This window comes from Nyctereutes procyonoides, unplaced genomic scaffold (assembly GCF_905146905.1).
Source record: "Nyctereutes procyonoides isolate TBG_1078 unplaced genomic scaffold, NYPRO_anot_genome, whole genome shotgun sequence".
Lineage (NCBI taxonomy): Eukaryota > Metazoa > Chordata > Mammalia > Carnivora > Canidae > Nyctereutes > Nyctereutes procyonoides.
The window spans coordinates 33,825,018-33,849,590 of NW_026575052.1; the positions used below are offsets into that span (position 1 = coordinate 33,825,018).

The 24,573-nt window shown below is 34.0% G+C and overlaps 1 protein-coding gene across 9 annotated transcripts in view; it reads right to left on the minus strand.

The window, feature by feature from the left end:
* Nucleotides 1-3,342: 3,342 nt before the first annotated feature.
* The window catches only part of ERBIN (erbb2 interacting protein), a 114,029-nt gene continuing 92,798 nt past the window's right edge, over nucleotides 3,343-24,573 (minus strand). For 2 of the 9 annotated variants that reach the window (XM_055331237.1, XM_055331238.1), the window contains 9 exons: nucleotides 22,862-22,976; nucleotides 20,889-21,072; nucleotides 17,165-18,710; nucleotides 13,037-13,180; nucleotides 10,037-10,156; nucleotides 7,514-7,723; nucleotides 6,378-6,470; nucleotides 5,833-5,907; nucleotides 3,343-4,852 (listed from right to left, as the gene is read on the minus strand). In XM_055331237.1, the coding sequence (XP_055187212.1) occupies nucleotides 4,745-4,852; nucleotides 5,833-5,907; nucleotides 6,378-6,470; nucleotides 7,514-7,723; nucleotides 10,037-10,156; nucleotides 13,037-13,180; nucleotides 17,165-18,710; nucleotides 20,889-21,072; nucleotides 22,862-22,976 (2,595 nt within the window). In that variant the 3' untranslated portion in view covers nucleotides 3,343-4,744. The remainder of the gene's footprint in view (nucleotides 4,853-5,832; nucleotides 5,908-6,377; nucleotides 6,471-7,513; nucleotides 7,724-10,036; nucleotides 10,157-13,036; nucleotides 13,181-17,164; nucleotides 18,711-20,888; nucleotides 21,073-22,861; nucleotides 22,977-24,573) is intronic. The other 7 variants (XM_055331235.1, XM_055331240.1, XM_055331236.1 and 4 more) reach the window with 7 other exon arrangements.

The following is a 24,573-nucleotide window of genomic DNA, read 5'->3' on the forward strand; positions in this document are numbered from 1 at the left end:
AATTACAAATTCTGCAGAAGTAAAGAAACTGCAGCTTTAGTTAGAAGATGGACCACCTTTTCTGAACTCTCTGTTAAGAAACAAGGGGAGAGGGATCCCTGAGTGGGGATCCTCTGCCTCTCTCTCTGTGTCTCTCATGAATAAATACATAAAATCTTAAAAGACAAACAAACAAACAAGGGGAGAGTTAGGGGCACCTGGGTGGCTCAGTTAGGTTAAGCATCTGACTCTTGATTTCTGCTGAGGTCATGATCTCAGGGTAGAGATTGAGCCCCGTGTCCGGTTCTACACTGAGCGTGAAGTCTGCTTAAGATTCTCTCTCACTTCTGCCCCTCTTCCCCCAAATGGGGAGGGGCCTCTGGATGGCTCAGTTGGTAAGGCACAAGACTCTTGATCTCAGGGATGTGAGTTCAAGCCCTACTTTGGGCATGGAGCTTATTTTAAAAAATAATAAAGGAACAAACAAGGAGGGGGGTGTCTGGGCAGCTCGGTTGGCTAAGCATCTGCCTCTGGCTCAGGTCATGATCCCAGGGTCTTGGATGGAGCCCTGCATCAGGTTCGCTGCTCAGTGGGGAGGCTTTTTTCTTTCCCTCTGCCTTTTCCCCTGCTTGTGTTCTCAAATAAATAAATAAAATCTTAAAAAAAGAAACAAGGGGAATCCCCTAAAAGTTGGACGAGGCTGCCCATACCATACAGATTATTTTTAAAAGACAAGTGGTATCTTGTTCCCTTGTACACCAACTATGTGCATTCATTAATGCTTTTGATAAGCTATAAAATTTTGATTTGTCTATTTCATAAGAAATCTATTTTTTTTAAAGATTTTACTTATTCATGAGAGACCCAGAGAGAGAGAGAGAGAGAGAGAGAGAGAGAGAGAGAGAGAGAGAGAGGCAGAGACACAGGCAGAGGGAGAAGCAGGCTCCATGCAGGGAGCCCGACGTGGGACTCGATCCCTGCCCCATCATAAGAAATCTATTTACATTAAACTGGATAAGCTATTAAGAATTGCAATAGAGGGAATGAAATAGATTTGACTGATCTATTCTTGATCTATAATTCAAATAGATTTGACTGATCACTAATCTTGAACTAACTAGAAAACATTTCCCATTCCAATGACTTCTTGTACAAGTAAAAAACAATAATTTAAGGTAAACTACACTTCCTCCGTATCCAAAACTACAAGGGTTTAAAATGCCAAAACAATGGTCTTTCTGTGACAATTCTTCTCACTCTGAATTTCATAAAATAAATCACACAACTTTAAACAGCATTAGTTTATCACCTAATTCACTGTGCTATTTCAATCTAAATATGCACAAAATTTGGGAATGTTTCATAAACATTGATAAAAATATCACATAGCTGTGGATGGGATTTCCTTTGAAGCACAAGGTTTAGTTCTGTTTAGGTCATTGCTTGTGTTTAAAGAATTTTTCAGGGGTGCCTGGCTGGCTCGATCAGTGGAGCATATAGGACTCTTGATCTTGGTTGTGAGTTCAAGTCACACATTGGGTGTAGAGATTACACAGAAAGAAAGTCTTTAAAATTTTTTTGTATTTCACATATATACACAACTTTAAGTCCCAAGAGGTCAGAAAAATACTTACATAAAAAATATATGGGAAGTTTTAGAATTTCATGGATTTAGATGATGATTCTCATAAATCAGCATAAAACTTTATTTAGTCTGTGTAAAGAATTCTGTGTGGAATAAAGGATTCTGAGCATATAATTTTTAATGGTTTAAAATTTCAGGGTGATCAATTTTAAACACTATCACTAAAAATGAGAGTTTTGGTTTTGATGATTTGCTACATAATATTTAAATAATGTCACATGGGTATGGGCTTAGACTACAAATTACTCAACAATATGTAAACTAAAAATGTCTTCATTTCCTCAGAAGATTTAATCTTTCATTCAAATTTTTAAACTTTATCAACCAAAAATTCTAACAAAGAGTTAGTTTTCCAATTTTTTGGAAGAAAATTATGGCTATTAGTTGAAGTGCAAAGCTTTTTGCTATTAACTTCTGTGGTTTTTTTAAAGATTTAATTTACTTATTCATGAGAGACAAGAGAGGCAGAGACACAGGCAGAAGGAGAAGCAGGCTCCCTGCAGGGAGCCAGACACTGGGATCACGCCATGAGCTGAAGGCAGATGCCCAACTGCTGATCACCCAGGCGTCCCTGCGATTAACTTTTCTGTTATATAATTTCTTTCTTATTCAACTACATATATTATAAGAACATTAAAATTTTTTTAAAATTAATTAGAGGAAGGGCAGCCTGGGTGGCACAGCGGTTTAGCACCACCTTCAGCCCAGGGCATGATCCTGGAGACCCAGGATCGAGTCCCACGTCAGGCTCCCTGCGTGGAGCCTGCTTCTCCCTCTGCCTGTGTCTCTGCCTCTCTCTCTCTCGCTCTCTCTCTCTCATAAATAAATTTAAAAAAATCTTTAAAAAATTAGAGGAAAATACAATACTAGTACATGTAACGCTTGTTGCACTTGTATCAGTATAATATGCAGACAATTAACTTAAGGTTAGATCACTGTTCAATCAGTTGTTTTCTGTGTCTAATTTCCTTTTCCAAAATTATCTCTGTGTATCTGATTTGAGATAAAGTAGTTCAGTTGAAAATGTCGCAATTATATCTATTTTATGTATTCCTTATTAAAAGTAGAATGTGACTGAAAAATTGACTGAAATTAACAAAAAGTGACGTGTCAAAATTAATATTTTAAAATAACCTATGAATAAAGGGAACACCAAGGCTTGTCTTAAGAATCTGTCATTATTTTTTTAGAGATTACAACACACATACAGTAAATGAATTTTATCAAAATACAGCACATTTCTTCTACTATATCCATAAAAATCAATTCCTATGTAAATAGTACTGAAAAAACAACTAAAATGAGTTAAAATTTACAAAGAGTTGTTAAAGGGTTTCAATCAATATTATTAAAACTATACAGTACAATAACCAAATGATAACATCTTGAAAGAAGTGCAATATTTGAGTTCACATCTTTTCAAAATTACTGCCTATTTACTCTGACTAGCAAGAAAGGAACGAGTCTAACATTTTTGCAAAAATAATGTAAATTGCCATTTTTGCTCGTCCTATAAAAGTCGTAATTAAAATAAAGTTGAAGAACAAAGCATAACAGATTAAAAATTCCAAAATTATATTTCTTAGTAATTAAAAATGAATTGCAATAACTGAATATTGCTCTAATGAAAGGCTCCAGACTAGCCTCGACTAAAAAACAGTTATTGGTCTTCTGTGGCACTTTTTTCTGGTCCAAATAACCATGCATTAATTCTTACCTTTGCATGTTACTCAAATTTTATTGAATTACACAGACAGAACAGAAACAAAATTAATAGTTTGGATAAACAAATTAATAAACATCTATGAAATATTTGTTACACTAACGAAGAACAAAGGCAGCTGGTGGTAAAACATTATTCTATTACACTGATACACTTAGAAACCCTTTAAAGACTCTGAAGTGTCGAGTTCACATTTAATGTTACCTGTAGGAACAGCCCTTTATTTGAACACCTTTACACACTGGCAGGCCTCAAGGACCCATCCCTTTGCTCTACAACACTCCACAGCAATTCTCTATCACTGTGCCAATTTCACAAACTTGCTTTGGTTTCCTAGCTCCATGCGTACTGTTTCCTTTTACTTTACCAAGGCAATGTGAGACCAAACAAAATCAAGAGGCTTTCCTAAATCTGCTTACACTTTGTGTTACAGCAACACAATCTTAAAACTGGCCATTTTAGTTTCATTTGCTGCTTAAAATAAAAATTATAAATTAAGATTAAAATGGAATACTAATTATAAAACAGATCGCAAGGACCACCATTTGCAAAAAATCAAGAGATTTCCATATCAGAAAAAAATGCATGGACATGCATCTACAGAAGAGTTAAAAATTTCCTGTGACTAAAAAATTAAAAATTGAATCACCAGTAGCAAATGTATTGTCAATGGCTATGACAAGAACAGATCCTGTAGAGTTCATAAAATGCAATTATCGTCTTTTTTTATTTCTTTAAAAAGACATTACATTTTTATTGCATTATTTTATTAATAAAAACACATTAACACAGCTATTTTTTCAGTCTTTGCTTCCAGATTTTTATAGGAATTAACTGTTTTAATCTGGCCTTGGAAAGTGAACCCACCAGTACCACCTTCACCTACTCACTCTTCAATTCAATATGCACATATCAAAAACCAACACTTCAAATCTCTTGCCCACATTAAAAAAAAAAAGTAGTTTCAGCAGAAAAACATTAATACGAGTTGAATAAAAATAAGGGCATAAAAGCTATGAGACAGATAGCTCTGCCATCTGTCTCTGGGCTACAATCAAGGCTAACTAGAGCCTTGCACAGAGTTCAGTCATGTGTATGAAATCCAAAAATAAACCTACAATCTATACAAAAACAACATATGTTTGTTTTTGTAGCCTTGATTGCTATGTTTAAAAACCTAACAAGAACTTTTACATGGTATGAATTCAACAGTCTCCCCTATATACTGTACAGTGGTTCTTTCCCTCTAACCACAAGTTCCATTATTTCATTAATGTACAAATTTGAACATAATTTTTTGAGTTCTTCTTTACATATAAAAATAGTCAAAATATTAATTTCCCCTGCAAATATCTTCCAATAAATCTTGCTGCCTTCCCTTTCTTTGTCCACAATTCTTATGAGGAAACCTCTCGTACAATGATGAGTTCTACTGCATTCTGGAAAGTTTTTAGCAAGGACACTGCTTGTCCATGTTCAATATTGATAAAACTGTAGCCATTAGCCTAGAAGAAAGAAGAAAAACGTCTTTAGGAAAAACATTCCACAGTAATCTATTTGCATTTATACATCTAAATTTTTGCTGACGGTGCACAAACCTGGCTGAAAGTAAGAATCATTTTGGCAATCTACAGCATCACACAGACTCCTGGGCCCTAATCCACATCTATGAAAATAAAATCTTTGAAGGTGGGACCCGGGAGCCTGTACATTGTCTACATTTTCAGATGATTCTTATGAGGCAACCCAATGTCAGGAAGCACCTGGCTAAGACACAGAGCCAGACATCGGGTTATGTGTATGTGCTAACATGTAAATGAGTCCCCAAGATGCAAGAACAGCAGAGGGCAAGGCCTGCTCTTCCCATCACTTTGGACCATCAGATAAACACTACATTTCTTATAATTTAGGCTTAATACTTATTGAGGTCTTACTATATATCAAACACACAGTTCTAAGTGCTTGATATGAATTCTTTAATTCCTATAACAAACAAGATTCTTTCACCATCTTATTTTAAAGAATATTCCTGAACTTAAACAAAATGCTAAGATGTATCAAACATGTATTTAAAAAGATCCATATGATTTTCCAAGGTTCAAGGAAGAAATATCTTAAACTATGAAAATATCTGAGTGGCCTATAAGAAATGCCACTATTTTCATCCACAGATTTTTTTTTTAAAGATTTTATTTATTTATTCATAGAGACAAGGGGGGGGGCAGAGGCACAGGCAGAGGGAGAAGCAGGCTCCATGCAGGGAGCCTGACAGGGGACTCGATCCAGGGTCCCCAGGATCACACCCCGGGCTGCAGGCAGCGCTAAACCCCTGTGCCACCAGAGCTGCCCCCATCCACAGATTTTTAATGATAAACTTCACAAAATGATTATTTTCAAAATATGGCATTTAATAATTCCTTGATGAGGAAGCAGATGTTATAAAATGAAAAGTTAAGAAAATAATAAAAAGATGTATATTAGTTACCTGAATAATTTTATCACCCGGTTGTAATAATTTGGATGCTGGTCCCTCAGGCTGTACCCTTGTTACAAATATACCCTTTAATAACAACAAAAAAGGGAAACACTTAATGGAAAACAGTATACATCAATAGAAGAGACGATTTTTCTTTGACAGTAGGCATATATTTGAATCGTTGTACAAGTTATCTTCCTGCCTTCTCTGAATATTGTTACAATCCCTTGTTATCTTTGGTGCTGGTAATTCTGACTTGAGTATAGTGACTTCTCTTAAAGTGACAAAGTTACTTCTAGGATGTGCAGAAAAGTAATAACTAAATTTAAAAATCACTTCACAATGTGATGGACGTGTAAAATTGGCAATTTAATTTGTTTTCCTCAAACAATTAAATTTGAAGTGATCACATTTCTAAAAAAGCTGAACAATAGAAATCAAAAGGTGATTCTATATTTATATAAGTATCTATTGGATTTTTACTTACATATAAAGGGCATTAAGTTAGTGAATAAAATCTCCTGGGTGTCTCAAGAACATACAAACAAACTCACATCATCTTCAGGTCTGAATGGATTTCCTCGGCCCCCAACACCTCCCGATATGCTGAATCCAAGTTCTGGATCCTTTTCAACTCTCACTCGAATCTGAGTTAAGATGAAAATAAACTATTACTAATATCTCAGAAAATGCTACAACACAGTATTTAACTATTGGTAAAATACGTAAAGATTCATCTAAAATAAATATTCAGGCAGATGAAGGGAAACTACGACATGGAATATTATGTTAATGAGTTAGTGAGTTAAAGGCACAGCTGGGATTATAAAGCATAGCTCCTAACTTAATCTACTGCTGTTTTACAAGGATAGGCAACCAATTCATAGTGATCCTTTTTTTAAAGATATTACGGATTTTATTTTCTGCTTATTATCAGTTTCCATTTGTAAAATATCTAAATTACATAGTATCTCTGTGTATTGTTTCATAAGATATTTAAAAATCCGTGGGTGGTTGTTGAGTATCAACTCCTCATTTCCTGAACCTGTTTATATCCTTGCAAGACATTGGGACTGATGATCAATTGACAATATTTTTTATAACCAGGCCATTAAAAAAAAAAAACATCAAGAGCTAAACTTGTTATAAAACATTCCCTTTCCCCAAAGTCTAAAAAAAACAAAGCACATGTTCTCTGCCTAAGTTTCTAATAATATTATTTTATCAAAAAACTATCAAAATACATAAACGTATGACTAGTCACTTAAGTACTTTATAACATTTAATTCTTAAAGTACTTTGGAGACTGCAAATTTCAAACTCTCGGTGTCAAACAATAGTAAACCATAATATGCCAGTCAAGTTTCATGGTCTACTATTCATATTCTTGAAGAAAGTCTAATTACTAGAGTATCATCAGATGGTTTTGGATAAACAATACCTTAGGGAAAAAAAAATCACATCCCAAACACTAAATCCTATGTCAATAAATCAGAACACAGGGGATCACAGAGTCAAATTAAACAAACCATTAAAAGTTTGACACCCTATTAACATGAAACCAAACCTTTAAACAAATTGGTAAAAACTATGTTAAAATTCTATATGGATTTACTGCTAATAGTTAAATAACCTACAAAGTACATTAAGAGCTTAGTTTCATATTTCAAATATTCTTGATTATTCTTACCTCTTGCCTTGCCAGTTCATGGCCTTGTCTAGGAGGACAATGGGGCTGTGTATATGGAGCCTGGTGGGCCACCTTCAGCATCAAGTAATCAATTAGTTGTTCTCTAGAGGGATGCCTTGCCACAGAAGCCTGAGGAAGGGGGTGATGTATTTGACTATAATTTGCCTGAGGCCTGAGAGGCTGGCCCATCTGTCCATTACTCAAAGGCATCTAAGAAAAACACGAAGTGTCTTAAAATGACCAGTAATAACGTCTTATCACAAATATTTGGATTTTCTTCTTGGAGCATCACAAAAGTACTCGAGTTTTAACATTCTACATTACACAATATCAAGCCACTTAAACTATTTTTTCTAATTTTACAGTTTTAAAAGAAAAAATCTATTAATTCGAAACTTGCCTGAGTGCTTGCAGATAAGATTCTGTCTTTAAAGAAATCATACCTACATTTAAAATTACTTGTTTTCCTGTTCAATATGCATGGACATGTTCAATATGCATGCTTTCTTACAGCAACCAAATGTTAAAATGGTGATTATGTCCAATTTTACAATTAAAGCCCATTAAATTCAGGTAAATTTTTCCATCTCACACACACAGAAGATGCATTTGTTCATGTTTTCTTCTGAACAAAAATAGCAATTCCTGTGGTAGAATTATTTCCTAACCTGAGTGATTATTCTACTTTTATTTCTTTTCAGAATTAACAAGTCAATGCAGCTATACGGTGGAAAACTAATTTATTCCTTGTGTGTGTGTGTGTACAAGTTAGCAACTTTTTTTTTTAAGTTAGCAACTTTTAAACTCTCTAAATGTTAGTTTCATAAAATAGAAACATAAAAATTAAACCTTGACATTCTATTTTACTTTTCGCAAGCTACACAAAAAATCTGAAATTATTTTGTTGTTAAAAGAATTCTCTTTTTAATGCTTCACATTGCATAGAATGAATCTGAATTTTAGATTTAAAGTCACCTCTGTGGAAATGTAGCTAATAATTTGATATATTAGTATAAGGAAACTATCTGAAAAATAAGTTTATATTTGTATTATCAGTATTTGCATATAAAGGGATTGCTGTATAGAAGGGGAAATACTTTTAAGCTATTCAATCATTTAAAACTTCCCTGATTATTAATAAAAAGGTGATCTCATCTACTAGCGAATTATGGAAAAACTCTGAGAAAAATATTGAGCCCCGATCTCCTAAAATTATCACAAAGTAGAAAAGTTTGGGAGAAGATTATGGTAATTGTTTCAGAACTACATATTCTTGTCACATGAACCTTGTGGAAGGAAACAAAGAAGTGTGGCTTTACTGAAGACTTTTACTTTTAAAAAAGTTACCTTTTCTACTGTGTTATACTTGGTTAATTCTGAACTTTGGAAGCTGAAATGGGTATTTTCTAACAGGGCACAATGGTGTTATCACTGTGACAAATCTTATATTGGTTGCAGAAAAAGCAAGGTACTCTATTATCCATGTCTGTCTTTCTTTCTTTCTTTCTTTCAATTGTCGTTGTGCTGTCACTTTATTACTTATGCACAACTCTGAGGATTGCACTTGCTTTCTCCAAGCTTGTAGCATTTATTCCTATGTGCAGATTCAATATCTTTCTCTGGGGAAAATTTTCCAAACAATAATTACCTCTGACCCATGTATGCTAAGACTGCCTGATATCTAGATTCTTAGCTGTTTACATCAATTTTAAACACACCCATGGACTATATTAAGCTATCATTAGCAGATGGCTCAGGAGAATAAAAGTATGAAACAAACCCAATAACCTAAACTATAAAATGGATATTAAAAAGAAAAAGAAACTGAGTAACACAGTTCAATTAAAAGAAAAACAGGAAAAAAGCGTAAAACAAATCGTTATGTATGAATTTATGTTAAATGGCTGGGTTCCTACTCTCGAACAATGTAAAAGTTTTTAATATAATACGTAAGTATGCTTCAAAATTGTATCTGGTTATACTAGGAATATGGAATTGGTTAGGAGAAAGAACAATTGAGAGATATTATTAAAGATCTATCTGGTATTGGTGACCAAAAAGTAAACTAGGTAAGTGATGCTTTGGTTACAAAAGTAGCAAGAATACAATCATCATCTAGTCTACCACATACAAGTCTTTAATTACATTTAAAGTATTTTTAAATGCCTTTAATAATAATGAAACATTCTCAAATGAAGAATTTAAGACTGGTTCACTTTAGGAATGCTGAAAACCCTCTGATTCAAACAATAAATTAAGTAGGTGATAGTAGAGGAGGAAAAAAAAAGCCCCCAATAAAATCATTCTCCACTGTAAAAAATCACGGACTAAACTAAGAAATAATAGAGTAAAAATCTATTTCGTATTTCCCAATTAGCTTTTAAAAAATCTTCAATGATTAAAGAGGAAAAAGTTCTCAAAAAATTATTTTCAATGTTAAAGCATCTATGTTATTTCCAGTTCAAAAGCTGTAAAACATAGTAAATTCAAAGAGATATCTTCATTTATTTCCTGAACACCTACTTTCATCAAGCTGTCTGGAGAAACATCTTTGTGACTAAGTGTAGCTGACGAGTAGTTCGGCTGTCCTGAAATGAATATATCATCTTGACAAGGATCTCCTGGACAGGATGTCTGGGGATGCTTCAAATGAGGGGAAAATAAAAAGTAAACAAATAATGCTCTTTCAGATGTGAAACCAAAATGATGATGACACTTGAAAGGAGATTAGGAAAAAATATTACTAGGTTGTGGAAAGATGAAGAACCAAATCATACATTATGATCATAACTGCCATCAATATTAGTACCTTTATGATGGACATTAACTAAGCTTGTGGTAATCATTTCACATTTGATATATATCAAAATATTACAATGTACACTTTGGACTAACACCATGTGATATGTCAATTATATCTTAATAGAATGGGAAGAAATATTAGTACCTTTAATATACACTGTTAAGCTATTCATAATGCTTTTTTTTCTTTTAAGAGTTCACTTATTTATTCATGAGAGACACAGAGAGAGAGAGAGGCGGAGACACAGGCAGAGGGAGAAGCAGGCTCCATGCAGGGAGCCCGATGCGGGACTCAATCCCAGGTCTGCAGGATCACGCCCTGAGCCAAAGGAAGACACCCAACTGCTGAGCCACCCAGGCGTCCCTCATAATGCTTTTTTAATTTACAGTAATACTCAGCCTTTAGCAACTATGAACTTAGTTATTAATCAAAGTTAAAAGTCCCAAATTTTAAGAGCAACTAAAATATACTAATATACAAAAAGTTTTTTTTTTTTTTTGTAAATAAATAAATAAATAAATAAATAACTGCTATTCTCTTAACAGCATAGCGCCACCTGGGATTTTTCTATTAATGATGAAAATACGAATAAATATACAGTCTTAAAAAATTCGCTTTCACTTAATTCTATCATACTAGCATTGGACAGCTCAGTATTTTTATAACCAATGGTTTGATGAAACGTTTTTAAAATTAATTAGAATTCTTATTTTTATATGTCAAATAATAATATCCTTAGTTTACCTCATTGAAAGCTTTAGAGAAAAAACAGAGTCAATATCTCACAGTCTGAATATTTTTTATAATATGCTAGGAAGCAAGATGTTCATAGTTTTCATTTTAATTTGCTTCTAAACACACCTAGCTCTATTTTTGAAAACTAAAGAGACTATAATAAATAGCACTATTGTTACTTTCAAAACAGTATGTGACTAGCTACAAAGATAAGCATACTACAGGGATGCCTGGGTGGCTCAGTGGTTAAGCATCTGCCTTCGGCTCAGGGCATGATCTTGGGGTTCCCAGGTCGAGTCCCACATCAGCCTCCCTGCATGGAGCCTGCTTCTCCTTCTGCCTATGTCTGCCCCTCTCTCTCAATCTCTGTTTCTCATGAATAAAATCTTTAAAAAAGAAGATATGCATACTATAACTATATCATCATATAGAAAAATAATCTGAAATCTACTTCATTATGATATGCCAAAGAACACATATAAGCCTGAGGGGTTGTGATTTAATCTTAGAAGCTTTATCTGCAATAGAACTATCATGTGCAGTTAGTTGCTGGTTCAAAGCATGGATTAGCATTTTTAGATTTGGTTTCATCCAATTTTGTGTATTTATGCAATGAATATTTTGCCTTCCTTCCCCATTTTTGAGATGTGCTTTCAGAATGCACAGTAATCAACTTGGGTCATAACTTAAAGTTTAAATTCTAGTCTGAATATATAACTTTATTGAGTCTTTAAAAGAACAAGTGTGTTATGAATGAAAAAGCAAAATGCAACAAACTCAAAGGCCTTGTTTAAGAATTATAAGCAAAAAATATTACTGTACAAGAATTTGGAAAGAACAATCATTCCAGATGACAACAGAGATTATCCCTGAATTATTATAAAAGCCCCTGGTCTTCACTCTGTGGCTTTAGCTAGAATGAGTGCCAGAAACGCAGAGTTTAATAGCTATCACCCTTTTCTACCAATTTCAAAGTGATAAATTACAGAACAATTGCTATCACTCTAACATAGAAACAAAGTTGTGGCAGGTGACAGAGGGCAGAGCAAGAAAGGTGAGGTCCAGCCACAGCAAAGTGAATCCAGGAGACGGCTCCTGTCCTAGAACATAATGCAAAGCCAACAGTGTATTAAAAAAGGGGTGGAGCTAAGGATCCTCAGGAAAAAGCAAAGGACCCAGAAGTAACCAGTTAATATAGAAAGTAAAACTATGGGGAGGAGACAAAATAAGGTTGTAAGAGGAGAAAAAGCTTTTTCAGAATGGAAGAAAAGGAGGAAAAAGAAATATTTATTTATGGGCCACACTACTACCTCAAGTAGTTATGAAGAGAAAATTAAAATAGAGCCAAAGTGGTCTTTCTCCTTCTCTGCCATTTTTATCCTCGACCCTTAATTTTCATGAGCAGAATAAACCTTCCTTCTTCACCGTTAATGACTATGCTGAAACATATATAATAAGTACAACAGGATTGGGGTTTTGCCTCTTCGTTGGTACTTATTACAATTTCTCTAGCCTTACATTTAATCATATTCAGTGAATTGTGCTTAAATTTATTTCCAGGTAGTGCTTCTCATCTGCCAATTTTCTATCACTAAACTAAAAATTATTCTTCCCTACAACACCTTTGTGTACCATATATGGCATAGCCTTAATACCTTGAGTTGTGGAGAGCTAATTTTATTAAGAGAAAACACTACAAAGCCGAATGATTTTTTAAAAAACAGCTCAGTTATTCCAATTGCTCATTCCTATTTACATAAACAAGAGCACACTACAGCCTTAGTTTGCAAACCAAAGAAATTTAAGAGATAAATACTAAATCAGCTTTGCAGAGTTTTAGAACTAAGCCACGGAAGAACTGAAAGGTAATTAAGATATCTAACCCACAGTAAAAATTTATTTTCTAGAAACGTGAAAATATTAAAAATGTGGGTTTTTTTTTTTCTTCTGGGTACTAAAAGTACTGGTCTACTACAGGTACTCACTCGAAAAATGTGCCCACCAGAACCTCTTCCGTCTGCAACACTCAAGGCAAGGCTGCCTTGGCTGCCATGCAGATCCCTAGAGCTGCCATAGTGAAAGTTGCTTACAGCAGTAAAATTGGAATTAAAGGACCTTGACAGCATGCTCTGAATAAAAGGGGATAGATTTAACAGAGATTAGTGTAGCATGCAAAATTCACAAGACATGTTATGTACAAAGACGTATTTATAAGTAATCCCGATACCACGCAGGAATATCATGCATCGGATTTTCAGTGCCACTACAAGAAAATGGCACTATTTACCATATATTTACATGACAACAAACACATATACACATAAAGTACATTTAAATCCAACCATTCATGTTTAAACACTAAAGAAGAAAGTAAAAAACATACAGTGGCTTTTATAATGCTACCATTTCCTTTACTCCTAACACATCTTATTAGAAGTTTGTCAGAAGAGAGGAACTGATGCCATACACCTACATATGTGTACATATGTAGTTATATATGGAATACAAGCTAATTTCTCTATAAAGATAAGTTTTACCAACAACCAGTTATTTCTAAGTCAAAATGGACTTCTAGAGTTCTTTATTTTATAGAAATCAATTCTATGTTATTATTAAATAAACGGAGAGTTTAAACATACATATATACCACAGAATAAATCTACCTGCAAGACACACCTGGCTCTTGGGTATTGTAATTTCTTAAAAAAAATACCTTCTACATTTAGAAGCATGTCTTACATTAGAAAAAAGTTGAACATATACTCAAAGTTTTAGGATAGAACACTTAAAAGGCTCCCATTGCTCTCCAATTACCAGGAAAAAAAAAAGTTAGAAAATGTACTTGTAAAAAAAAAAAGTTAGAAAACTATTTCCCATTCAAATAAACAGATACTTAGGATTTATTTTAGGAGTTAGTAGTGGCATTTGCTGATTCAACTTGAAGAACCACTGATAGAATCTTTACACTGATGAATCCCTAATGCAGAGCTGCCTGAAAAATGTACCTCAATAAACACAATGCCTGATTTTCATTGTTCCTGCTCATTAATTCCCACAGCTGTTAAAGGCTGTTCTTTCATGTGGATCCTTTTAGTCATGTCCCTGAATATTGAGGGTCTTAAGGTCAAATTGAGAGCAACCATATTTTGAGTATGACTTATTATCAAGAAATATAGAAATTTCTGTATTTCTTTTAGGGAATGAATACACACACACACACACACACACACACACACACACACACACACACCTTCTCCAGATTATGAAACTGATCTCTAATACCAACAAACATTAATGTGCCATTCCAGAATGAAACGGATCTATAAAATTACAATGTAAATTTTTAGTTATTTTGTGAATTCCAAAGTAAGACTAAAGAAAAAGCTAAACTTAACGGGGTATGCCTATAAGTTTCCCAGACCGTTTCATGAATAATAAGGATTTGGCAGAGGCAACTCAGAGGTTCCATAAACATTTGATTATAATGTAAAAATAAAGAAATTATACAGTCACACATACACACACACACACACACACACACACACACAAACACCACATACCCATGTGCTAAATATAGTTTTAACATGTTCTTGAGTGGTCCAAAATGGACCTTTATTTTAATGATAATGTGTAATCTAGAACAAAGCTTTTTCTGTGGTCTTTGAACATATATTAAGTTTTTGTAAATATGTCTCTGTTAAGAAGGCTGAGGCTCAGAACAGGTCCGGTTTTTAATTCAGGCCTGTGCATAGACCTCTGCATAAAACTGCACCCTGTCATAACAACACATTTGTGCAGAACTCAGTTAAGGAACAGGTCTCAGGCACTGCTCTTCATTACACGCTAATAGTTGTATTACAGCAACTGAATGTGGAAATTTTCATGTTATGTTCATCATAATCTGGCTGAGTGCTTCTTACCAGAATTATTAGTTTAATTAAATAAGTGTGGAGCAGCATGAGGTGAGATCTATTTATGTGTTTGGGTTCCAGATACAGTTTGTTGTAGGAAAGGGAAGGAAAGGTTACTACTACAAGGTCTAAAAACCACATAAGCTGCAATAATTTATCTACTTTTTTATTAACAACTAAGCTGGGCAAAGTAGCAATTTTTGATTTGAGGACTTACCTCTAGAGGTAGGACAGGCATTGTGAAATCACCTGGGGATATTTTTCAAATATCTACCAGGCCATTAGAATTGTATTTGGGGGAGGAAGAGGAATTGCAGAGGTGTAAACAGATTTTCCATCACCCTCCACCATTTTTAACCAATGCTTTCAGGTTTGTAGTCTGAATCATGTTGCTCTGTGTCCTCACAAGGCTTTTTTTAGTCTCACTGGCCTAATCCTCACTTCTATATTACCCGTGGGCACAACTGGGAAACTACCATCTGGTACTCTTCAAGTAACTGAATGGCAGATTTCTAAATTTTTTTTAAATTTTTAAATTTTTTTTCAGATTTCTAAATTTAAAAAGCAGAGAGGTATACTGAAGAGTGGGGTAGCAGCTATGTGCTTTCTATTTACTAAAGTCTAGGCATATCTCCATCAGACGGGAAAGTAGTGGAAGAACAGCCACCTGAGATGTCAACTACACAGAATATAAATGTAACCAAACTCATGTCTTCATCCAAATCTGCTCTTCATTCTCTATGCCAGCATTCTCAACAACCAGCTAATTCAAGGCACCACTCCAGTTATTATGTAGTGCTTTTCCTCAGAGACTTATTAGAGAAATATTCTAATCAAAAGCAGACTTTCTAGAGTCTGTTTTTGAAACTATCTCTTGAATTCTTGCCTTTGACTCAATTTATTTTCTCACTTATTTTCTGGACCACTAAAGACCCTCATAACTCAATCAACTTAACCACAGCCTCTTCCTTCTTAAAACAAAACAAAACAAACAAACAAAAGTATAGCCCTTCCTTCCTCTTATGCCATACCAATTCCAGAAGTTTATTTATAAAAATAGCTATGGTACTCCACTGCTTAAGAAATTTCCAAATTCCTCAGAAAAAGCACACAAGTTGAAAGAGCCTCAACAATAGCTATAGTTACAGCTGATATGAAATGGGTGACAATGAAGTTGCCTAAGGCCATTAGATGCTCAGCTATTTAAAGGTGAGAGGATAGCATTGACAAGAGCTTACAATTTTAGGTAGAGGTTCACTATGAATTCATATAGGTACTAATCATATTGCAGGCATTTATTTTTGAAAAACTGGACCTAAGGAACTTTTTAAAGAATTGAAGTTGTATACATTTAGCTGCTTTTAAAAACATATATTTAACGAACAAAGAAAATTCTTGGGTAAACTCCACCAAGGGACATGAATAAATTTAAATCTTAAAGAATGTGCTTTATCCGCTTGAGCCACAGAACTGTGTGATAATTTTTAAAAAATTTTTAACTCCAAAAAAATTTTTTTTAACTCCTTTTCAAAAGCTGAGTTTTACAAATTAAGTTATAAACCGAACATGAGCTTAAGTTATTCTACCCATGATTTTCAAACTTCATTAGAGCCACAGACACTTGAGTTCAGATAGGTCAGAAACATAGTTCAGAAAAGTCAAAAGAGTAAATGCCATGCCAGAAGTCATCTGTGTCAGTGACAGTGTTAGTCTTATAACATTGACTGGGAAAAAAATCTTAGATAAAATAGTTATATTTATGGTATGTTTCTTGTTATCCTGCTAATTACACAGTAAACTGCTATTTCTGTACACATACTTAACATAACCAACAATTATTAATAGAGGAGAGCAGGAGGTCGAAAAATGCTAAACAGAGGTACACGTGTGTGTGTATATTATTTAACGTATGTACAGCACAATCTAAAAGAGACACATATATAAGCATATGAAATGAATTTCAGCTCATTAGAAAACTCTGGGGAGTAAGAGACAGAAAAGAACCATATCGTACCATCTCAGACTTTGAGTCTAAGTCTAAACTTGAACTCTGCTTTAAGTACCAAGGAAAAACTCCTCAAATATAAGTATATATTCAGTAATTCAGAGTATCTTGTTTCACCTTAAGAAACAAAGAGTACCAAATATTTTTAAGAGAAATAAATTTATAGAGAGGAAAATAAAAAGCTCATATTTAATTACCTTTTCTAACTTTTTGGCCTCGATGTGTCGTAGTACTTGTTCTCGCCAATCATGAGGAACTTTACTTTTTCCTGGAGGATCTAATAAAGAATGCTCAGAACCAACCCTTGCATTTGGTCTTTTTGAAGGACTAGTCCGTGAATAATTAAAATCACTAACTGACATAGTTCTCTCTGGTATTTCACTAATGGAGGGTCGTGCACTCTGAGGTCTTGATGCATTTGGACCATCCATGCTATATGTTCGTGCAGAAAGAGGTCTCTGTGATCCTGACATCATTGGAGTTCTTCCCACTGAATGTAACTCTCTGTACGACAAATAATCTCCTTCAGGAATTTGGCCCCGCCTCGTGGGACCTGACTCACCAAGATTTACAGAAGCTGTAGAAGATACACTACTTTGTCGCTGAATGGTAGTTCGAGTTGCTCCAGGAATGAGTCGGTCACTTGGTGAAATGGCCCACATTTCCCCATGTCTTCCTGGGCCAAGTCTCTGATGTAAATGATATCCAGTATTAGCTCGAACATTGTTATGGTTAGAGAAATTCATATTGGCAGAATGTTTAGCATAACTGTGACTTTCTGTGCTCTCTGATCTAGGAAGACGCTGTGGAGGAAAACCAACATGATCCATTTGGGGATTTTGTTTGGTGTGCCACAAAGTGTCCTTGACTGCAGCACTACTACTGTATTGGATATTATATTGTGGAGGACCATATATTTGAGGCGCAGATTGTGGGCCACTTATTGTGGGGCCTCTTACCATACTTGGCTCTTCAGGATTATGATTTGAATCAAATTTGAAAATTGCCTTTGTACCTGATATTAAATCAGAAGATGAAGAAGAGCCAGTAAATACTTGCAATGGTTGATCATACAAAAGTGTAGCAGACTTGCTCCTGACAATATTTTTTCCATCAACAGTAGGTGTTACTTTAATTGGTGCACTTGGCTGCTGTGGTCCATTATCACTAAGAATGTCATAGATTTTTAACCCTCCAGTCTCCATATTAGTTATACTATGAGATTTCACAACAGATCCAATTGGCCCACTTCTCTGAGGAGAGAGATCTTCAGTACTTTTGGAAATACCCATATCAACAGAAGAATCAGTGTCATGTGGTTCAGTCCTCTTAGGAGACTGTGGAGTTTCCTCGGAATGTCCATTTACCTTATTTACACATTCCAGATTAGGATACTTATTTCCATTTTCCAAGGGCTCAGCTTCTCCTTTAGTATTAATGCTTAAAAAGTCTGTTCCAAGCACTATATCCTGTGTCTTTGATCTTTCCACTATCTCTGGTTGAAATGTATCATTAGTTACAAGTTTATTAAGATTCATATTGATACGGTCTAATTTGTGAGATTCATCAGATGTGGCTGTTGAGTCAACACCTTTCTCAATAAGAACTAATCGCTCTTCAATATTCAAATCATATTCTGGTAAATTAAAATCTTTTTTATCAAGAACCTGGAATTTTTCTTCTGTTGAGTGATTTAAAATATCTCCATTTTGTAAGAGGCTGTTAAAATTTTCATCTTCTTGCCTAAAACAAAGATAATTTTATCACAAACATCATAAAGCTCAGTTTCTTAGTAGTAAGAAATATTAATAACTAGTTAATGTGTCGGTACACAAAGTTAAAGAGCTGATAGTAATCAAAGATTAAAGTCATTTATTAACAAGTAGTAATATTAAAATATTGTAATAATCAAATAACGTATTTACATTAAATGGAGACAAGTAAAACATTAATTAAATTCACAGATAATCAAGGTTAATTTTTTTCTTTTTTTTTCCAAGGTTAATTTTCTTTTTTTTTTAATAATTTTTATTTTATTTAATTTCTGATAGTCACAGAGAGAGAGAGAGAGAGAGGCAGAGACATAGGCAGAGGGAGAAGCAGGCTCCATGCACCGGCAACCCGACGTGGGATTCGATCCCGCGTCTCCAGGATCGCGCCCTGAGCCAAAGGCAGGCGCCAAACCGCTGCGCCACCCAGGGATCCCTCAAGGTTAATTTTCAACAGGATCACCACTTTGTCAGAATATAGTTTAATAGAGCTAAACAGTGAAGAAAAAAAGACTTATGCACCTTTCCAGGAATGTGCTAGAAAAACATGAAACGTTTGAAAGATGGGAAGATACATGAAAAGCCAGTAACTTGAACAGCTGAGCAAGAGCACAGACCATTTTTACAAATAATTCGAAAACCTAACATTAATAACCAAAGTTAGTCATATTAACTAAGTAGTATTAGTTTCAAATATATAAACAAAGGAATTGTAAAAAGCTAATAAGAATTAAACAAGTACTCAAAGGTCTACAAAAAATGTCAAGAAAGTCAGCTATGAAAAAAAAAGAGACAGAACCAAAAAATATCAAGTATTGTACAGTGATTTACAAAATAAACAATGTAGCCCTGAAAAAATCTGAAGATAAAAAGCAAAACTAAATCTAATCACTCTTCTAAGTTACTTCATTGCATTTGGCAGATGTTTATAAATGTACTATTCCAAAGTTACAGAAAACATTTTATTTCTACTTGGTGGAAATAAATAAACCTACTTATATTTCACACAAATACGAAAACATATTTGTGTTTTGCCATATAAATATTCATGCTTAACAAATATTCCTTAGCTTTGATCTTCCCATTAGGTAACAGACTATACTCATTACTAGAGTATACTAGTATACTATACTCATACTCATTACTAGAAATAAGACAAAGGTGTGGATATATCCCTTTCTTAGCCTTTATTTCATTACACAAAAAACATGATTTATAAAATACAAAACTCAACAAAATACTCAAGAAATTAATCATTATCTTACCATCTAAGAGATTATAAATTCTTTTTACCATACTAGGTCTTAGCCTCAAATTCAGAGAACAGATATAAATAATCATAATTAAAGTATGTGATAGCTAAATTCATTTTGAGACATAAAATTCACCTTCCTTTTACCATACAGATCAATTCAAACAAAATTTGACTTAACTATGCCTGAAATTTAAGAATCAATTTACTCTAAAACATAGTCAACAATATTAATATTCAGTAGTAACCCAAATCATTCTAATAAGCACCTAGCTGATACATTAACATGAAGGCAAAACAACATATTTTATTTTGATAGCCAAATACCTTGAAAGTCCAAATAATAGTTGTTTTAAACTTCAGCTAACGTTAGCCTATAGAAATTAAGACTAGTTTCAGAGTCTGAATTTAAGTCTACAAATTTAAGTCTAACTCAAAGTTACAGAAGTAGTTAAAAGTACTGAATGCCCTTTAATGGCACCTCTCAAAAATGAGTTATCTAAAAAGTACCTATTTCAACTTGAATTACTCCAAACAAGCTGTTTGTGTTGTAATACCTAAAAATGCAGTAAAACTGTCCAACTTTTTAATGAAGATAATATTTTAAATCCTTTCTTCTCTATTTATTTTTAAGTTTATTTTTTTAGTAATCTCTACAATGTGTGGTTTGAACCCATGACCTCAAAATGAAAAGTTGCATGGTCCTCTTCTTCTCTATTTAAAAAACTAATACAAATGGAAATGTAGCAAAGCTACATAGTAGTAATGAGGAAGAAGTCATCTACTACTACCGAACTATTTCTATAATAGTAATTTGTGAAATCCTTTTAGTCATATATATTTACTTGCTTTATTATCTCTATTGTACAAATAAATCATTCTGTTAAGACGTTCACAAACCTGATTTTGGCATTGATAGCAATATGAGTTTGTTTCACTGGAGAGCAGAGTGAGGTATCTTGACTACTATCAGTGTTAAGAGAAACTGAATCAGACATCCGAGATGGGGAAGAACAGTTACTGTTATTCTGATTGCTATTGTGTGTGACTTCATCTGATAAAGAATCTGTATCCTTTGTATCATCTGAAACAAAACAAAAAAAAAGTAAGCCGTTGATAAAGTCACTAAGGATTTCTCTTTAATACTTTGCAATGATGACAAATGGCATTTACATTGTTCTGGTTCAATATATAAAGAATTATATGGATTAGAAGATAACCAATGACACTTCTGAAAATTCAGTCCTAATACACACAAAGATTAAGTAATTTAAAACATGTGATATCTTTAAGTTTAATACATATAATCTATGTTAAGGTTACCCAAAATTTTAGTTTTAACTACTGACAAGATGATATTATACAATGTTTTTCTAAGGCCATCAATTAGTTTTAGTGTATATGGCTCTTCCACTCACTCATTCACAATTTTTTTTTCAGTAGGCTTTACACCCTGTGTGGGGCTTGAACTCACAACGTAGCGATCAAGACTCACATGTTCTAATGATTGGGCCCGCCAGATGCCCCCTCATTCACGACTTCAGTTTCACAAGGTCAACTCTCTTTTGCTATTTTTAAACCATTTCAAAGAACTGCACATGAAAAAAGCAACTATCAATATATGAGAAGAATTTTGTTTTTTATACACAGAAACAGACAATATTCATATTCTATTATATAGGCAGGTACATTTTAAAAAGTATTAATTTTTTTAAAGTAATGATAAAAAGATAACTTGGGGCACCCAGTTGTTCAGTGGGGAGAGCATGTGACTCTTGATCTCAGGATTGTGAATTTAAGCTCCAAGTTGGGCAAAGAGCATACCTAAAAAAAAAATTTAAAAAGATAATAACTCTATATCTTTACAACCCTAAAAGCTGTTTTTAATGCCATTCTACCCAAATCATAGAAACAGTATACAGAGACACACACACAGTCACAGGAGATTATATGAATTAAAGATTTTTTTAATCTGTTCTAAATATCTTAGGAGCACAGTTCAAGCAGTCTGGATTGTCTTTACAGTTGATAATAATAGCACATAAGGCTTTATATCTTCAACTTTAAGGATTTAGGTGGAGTCTTAATTTTTAAAATACTGTTAAGATAGCAGGTAAGCTCTTTCCTAGATATTATTCCTCTTCTTCCACCTCCTTGTGACAGATAGCAACATGTAAAATACTTAGCACAGTAAGCAACTAGTAAGTACTCAGACAAATATTACCACCATTATTTTTATGAAACCTAAATTATTCAAGAGCCGCCCAGATGTAAGTTTAGTCAAGGCCATAAAGGCAAAAACTAGATAAATATTTGGTAAAGATAATACAGGGCACTAGTGGGAAGGGATGAAAGGAAGGGATAGATTTCCTTCAAGTTCCCTCTCATTTCTAAGAAGGCCTGAGAGTCTATGTTATATGAAATAATGGCTGCAGTGTGAGGATGGTTTAAAAAGAACTCCAGGACAGATAAAACAATAAGCATCTATTCTGTATCAGGTACTGTGCCAATCTGAGTACACTGAATAACCTAGTACATTTGATACTCACAACCTCTTTCATTAGCCTCAATGAATGTTAGGTAAATTCATATGCATAAAATTAAGAGCTCAAGGATTACCCAGCAAATAAGCAGGAGAAATGGGATCATGCTCTTATACGTAACCTTGCATGAGAGAAGAGAAAATACCTAGCAAAAAAATTTTTTTTAAATAGAGAGCTAAGGAATAGATCTTTTAGAAAGGCATGTTTTAAAAATTATTTCTAAACAAGTATTTTAAGTAGTATAATGACACTTAAAGAAATTTATTTCAAAAAATTTATGAATTTACACATTCAGGCCATTTCTATTCTTAGTGCTTTCAACAATCTAACCTTTTTTGTTATTACTAAGAGCTACCACTTTTGGCTGGTTAATGGAGCTTTCAATTAATGGTGGTCGCATCTCTGCCATTTTCATTTCTTCATCAGAAGAAAGTTCTTCAGATTCCTAATTTAAAGAAAAAAAAGAAAGTATTTAAATAAATTTTGGTTTCTTCAAATGAATAGATAGTAAGTCATAAGAGCTTTAAAGAGAAAAGAATACTTAGAACATGGATGAAAAAACTTTAATGGTAATAGTGATTAAAACTAATATATGATTTAAGTTTTTCAAAATACAGATATAAAACTATGGCAATTATTACCAATATGTCAAAGTGACTATGGGATAATTTTCCATGGGAGGCCTTAATTCAAGGTCAAGTGTATTAATGATTCAAGCATATTAATGATTATTATATGCCTGGTACTATGCCAAGTGCTAGAGAAACAAAAACACAATAATAAAACAACAATAAGAAGAAACTGTCTTTAAAAATTCAGTTTAGTCAAGGTGTTCCTACTGAAAGTCTTTTCCTAATTCTCACATTTATTCCCTCTAAGATTATCAGGTTCCAAGGAGTCAGAAGGACTGATGTGTTATTCTATTAAAATGACTTAATGGCAATTTTTGGCCAATTTGAAGACAGAATTTTTTGTTATTCTCCATGAATTTTTCTCTAATATTTGGCAACGGTCACAGATGATCTGCCATTGAAAGCTATTAGGTCATGGGGCTAGTGAACAAAAGGAGTGGGTAGTGAACAACTCTTTATTGAGATATTTTAATGTTGTAAATATTGTATATAAAAATAGATCTTCTGCATGTTAAATTATTCCTAATGACAAAAATTAAAAAATAATATGATGAAAATAAATGACAAGTCTTAAACATTGTTCTGTTAAAAGTACTAAGACTTTTAGGTACTCATAAGTGACCTAATAAAGATATGGACCAGAGTCAGCCAACTAGTTCAGTAAAAAGGCCCGATCATAAATATGTTACACTTTGAGGGCCTGAAGGTCTATTTCAACTACCCATCTCTGCCACTGTGGCATACACAACACATATACAACAAGCAGCCATACACAACACATAAACAGCCATATACAACACATAAACAAACAAATGTGGCTGTGTGCCACGAAAATTGAATTTTTCACTTGTCAAGAAATATTCTTTTTCTTTTGATTTTTATTCAACATTTAATAATGTAAAAGCAGTTCTTAGCTTGCAAGTCATATAATGACAGGCAATGGGCCAGATATGGGCCACAGGCCACAGTTTGCCAAACCCTCTTCAGGGCTGTACTATAAAGGAAAGATACTTCTAGTTAGCAGAATAGGAAGAGAAAATGAAGAGGGAAGGAAGAGATGTGAAGGGCAACGTAAGAGAGGCATGACATTCTGAACAGATGAAAGAATGGAAATAAGAGAAGGTATGTAGAGCATGCCAACTCCATGTAGCCAGAGCTCAGATAACTGGCAGGACACAGAAAAGTCAGACTGGATTAAACAGGGAAAGGTTTTGTTTTGAATATGGACTCAAGTATGTGTGGTCATTATTGGAAGTTGCCAAGCCAGGAATTCACAACATCAGATTATCTTTTAAAATGGTAACTCTTGGGACGCCTTGGGGGCTCAGTGGTTGAGCGTCTGCCTTCGGCTCAGGGTGTGACCTGGGGTCCTGGGATCGAGTCCCATGTCGGGCTCCCGGCATGGAGCCT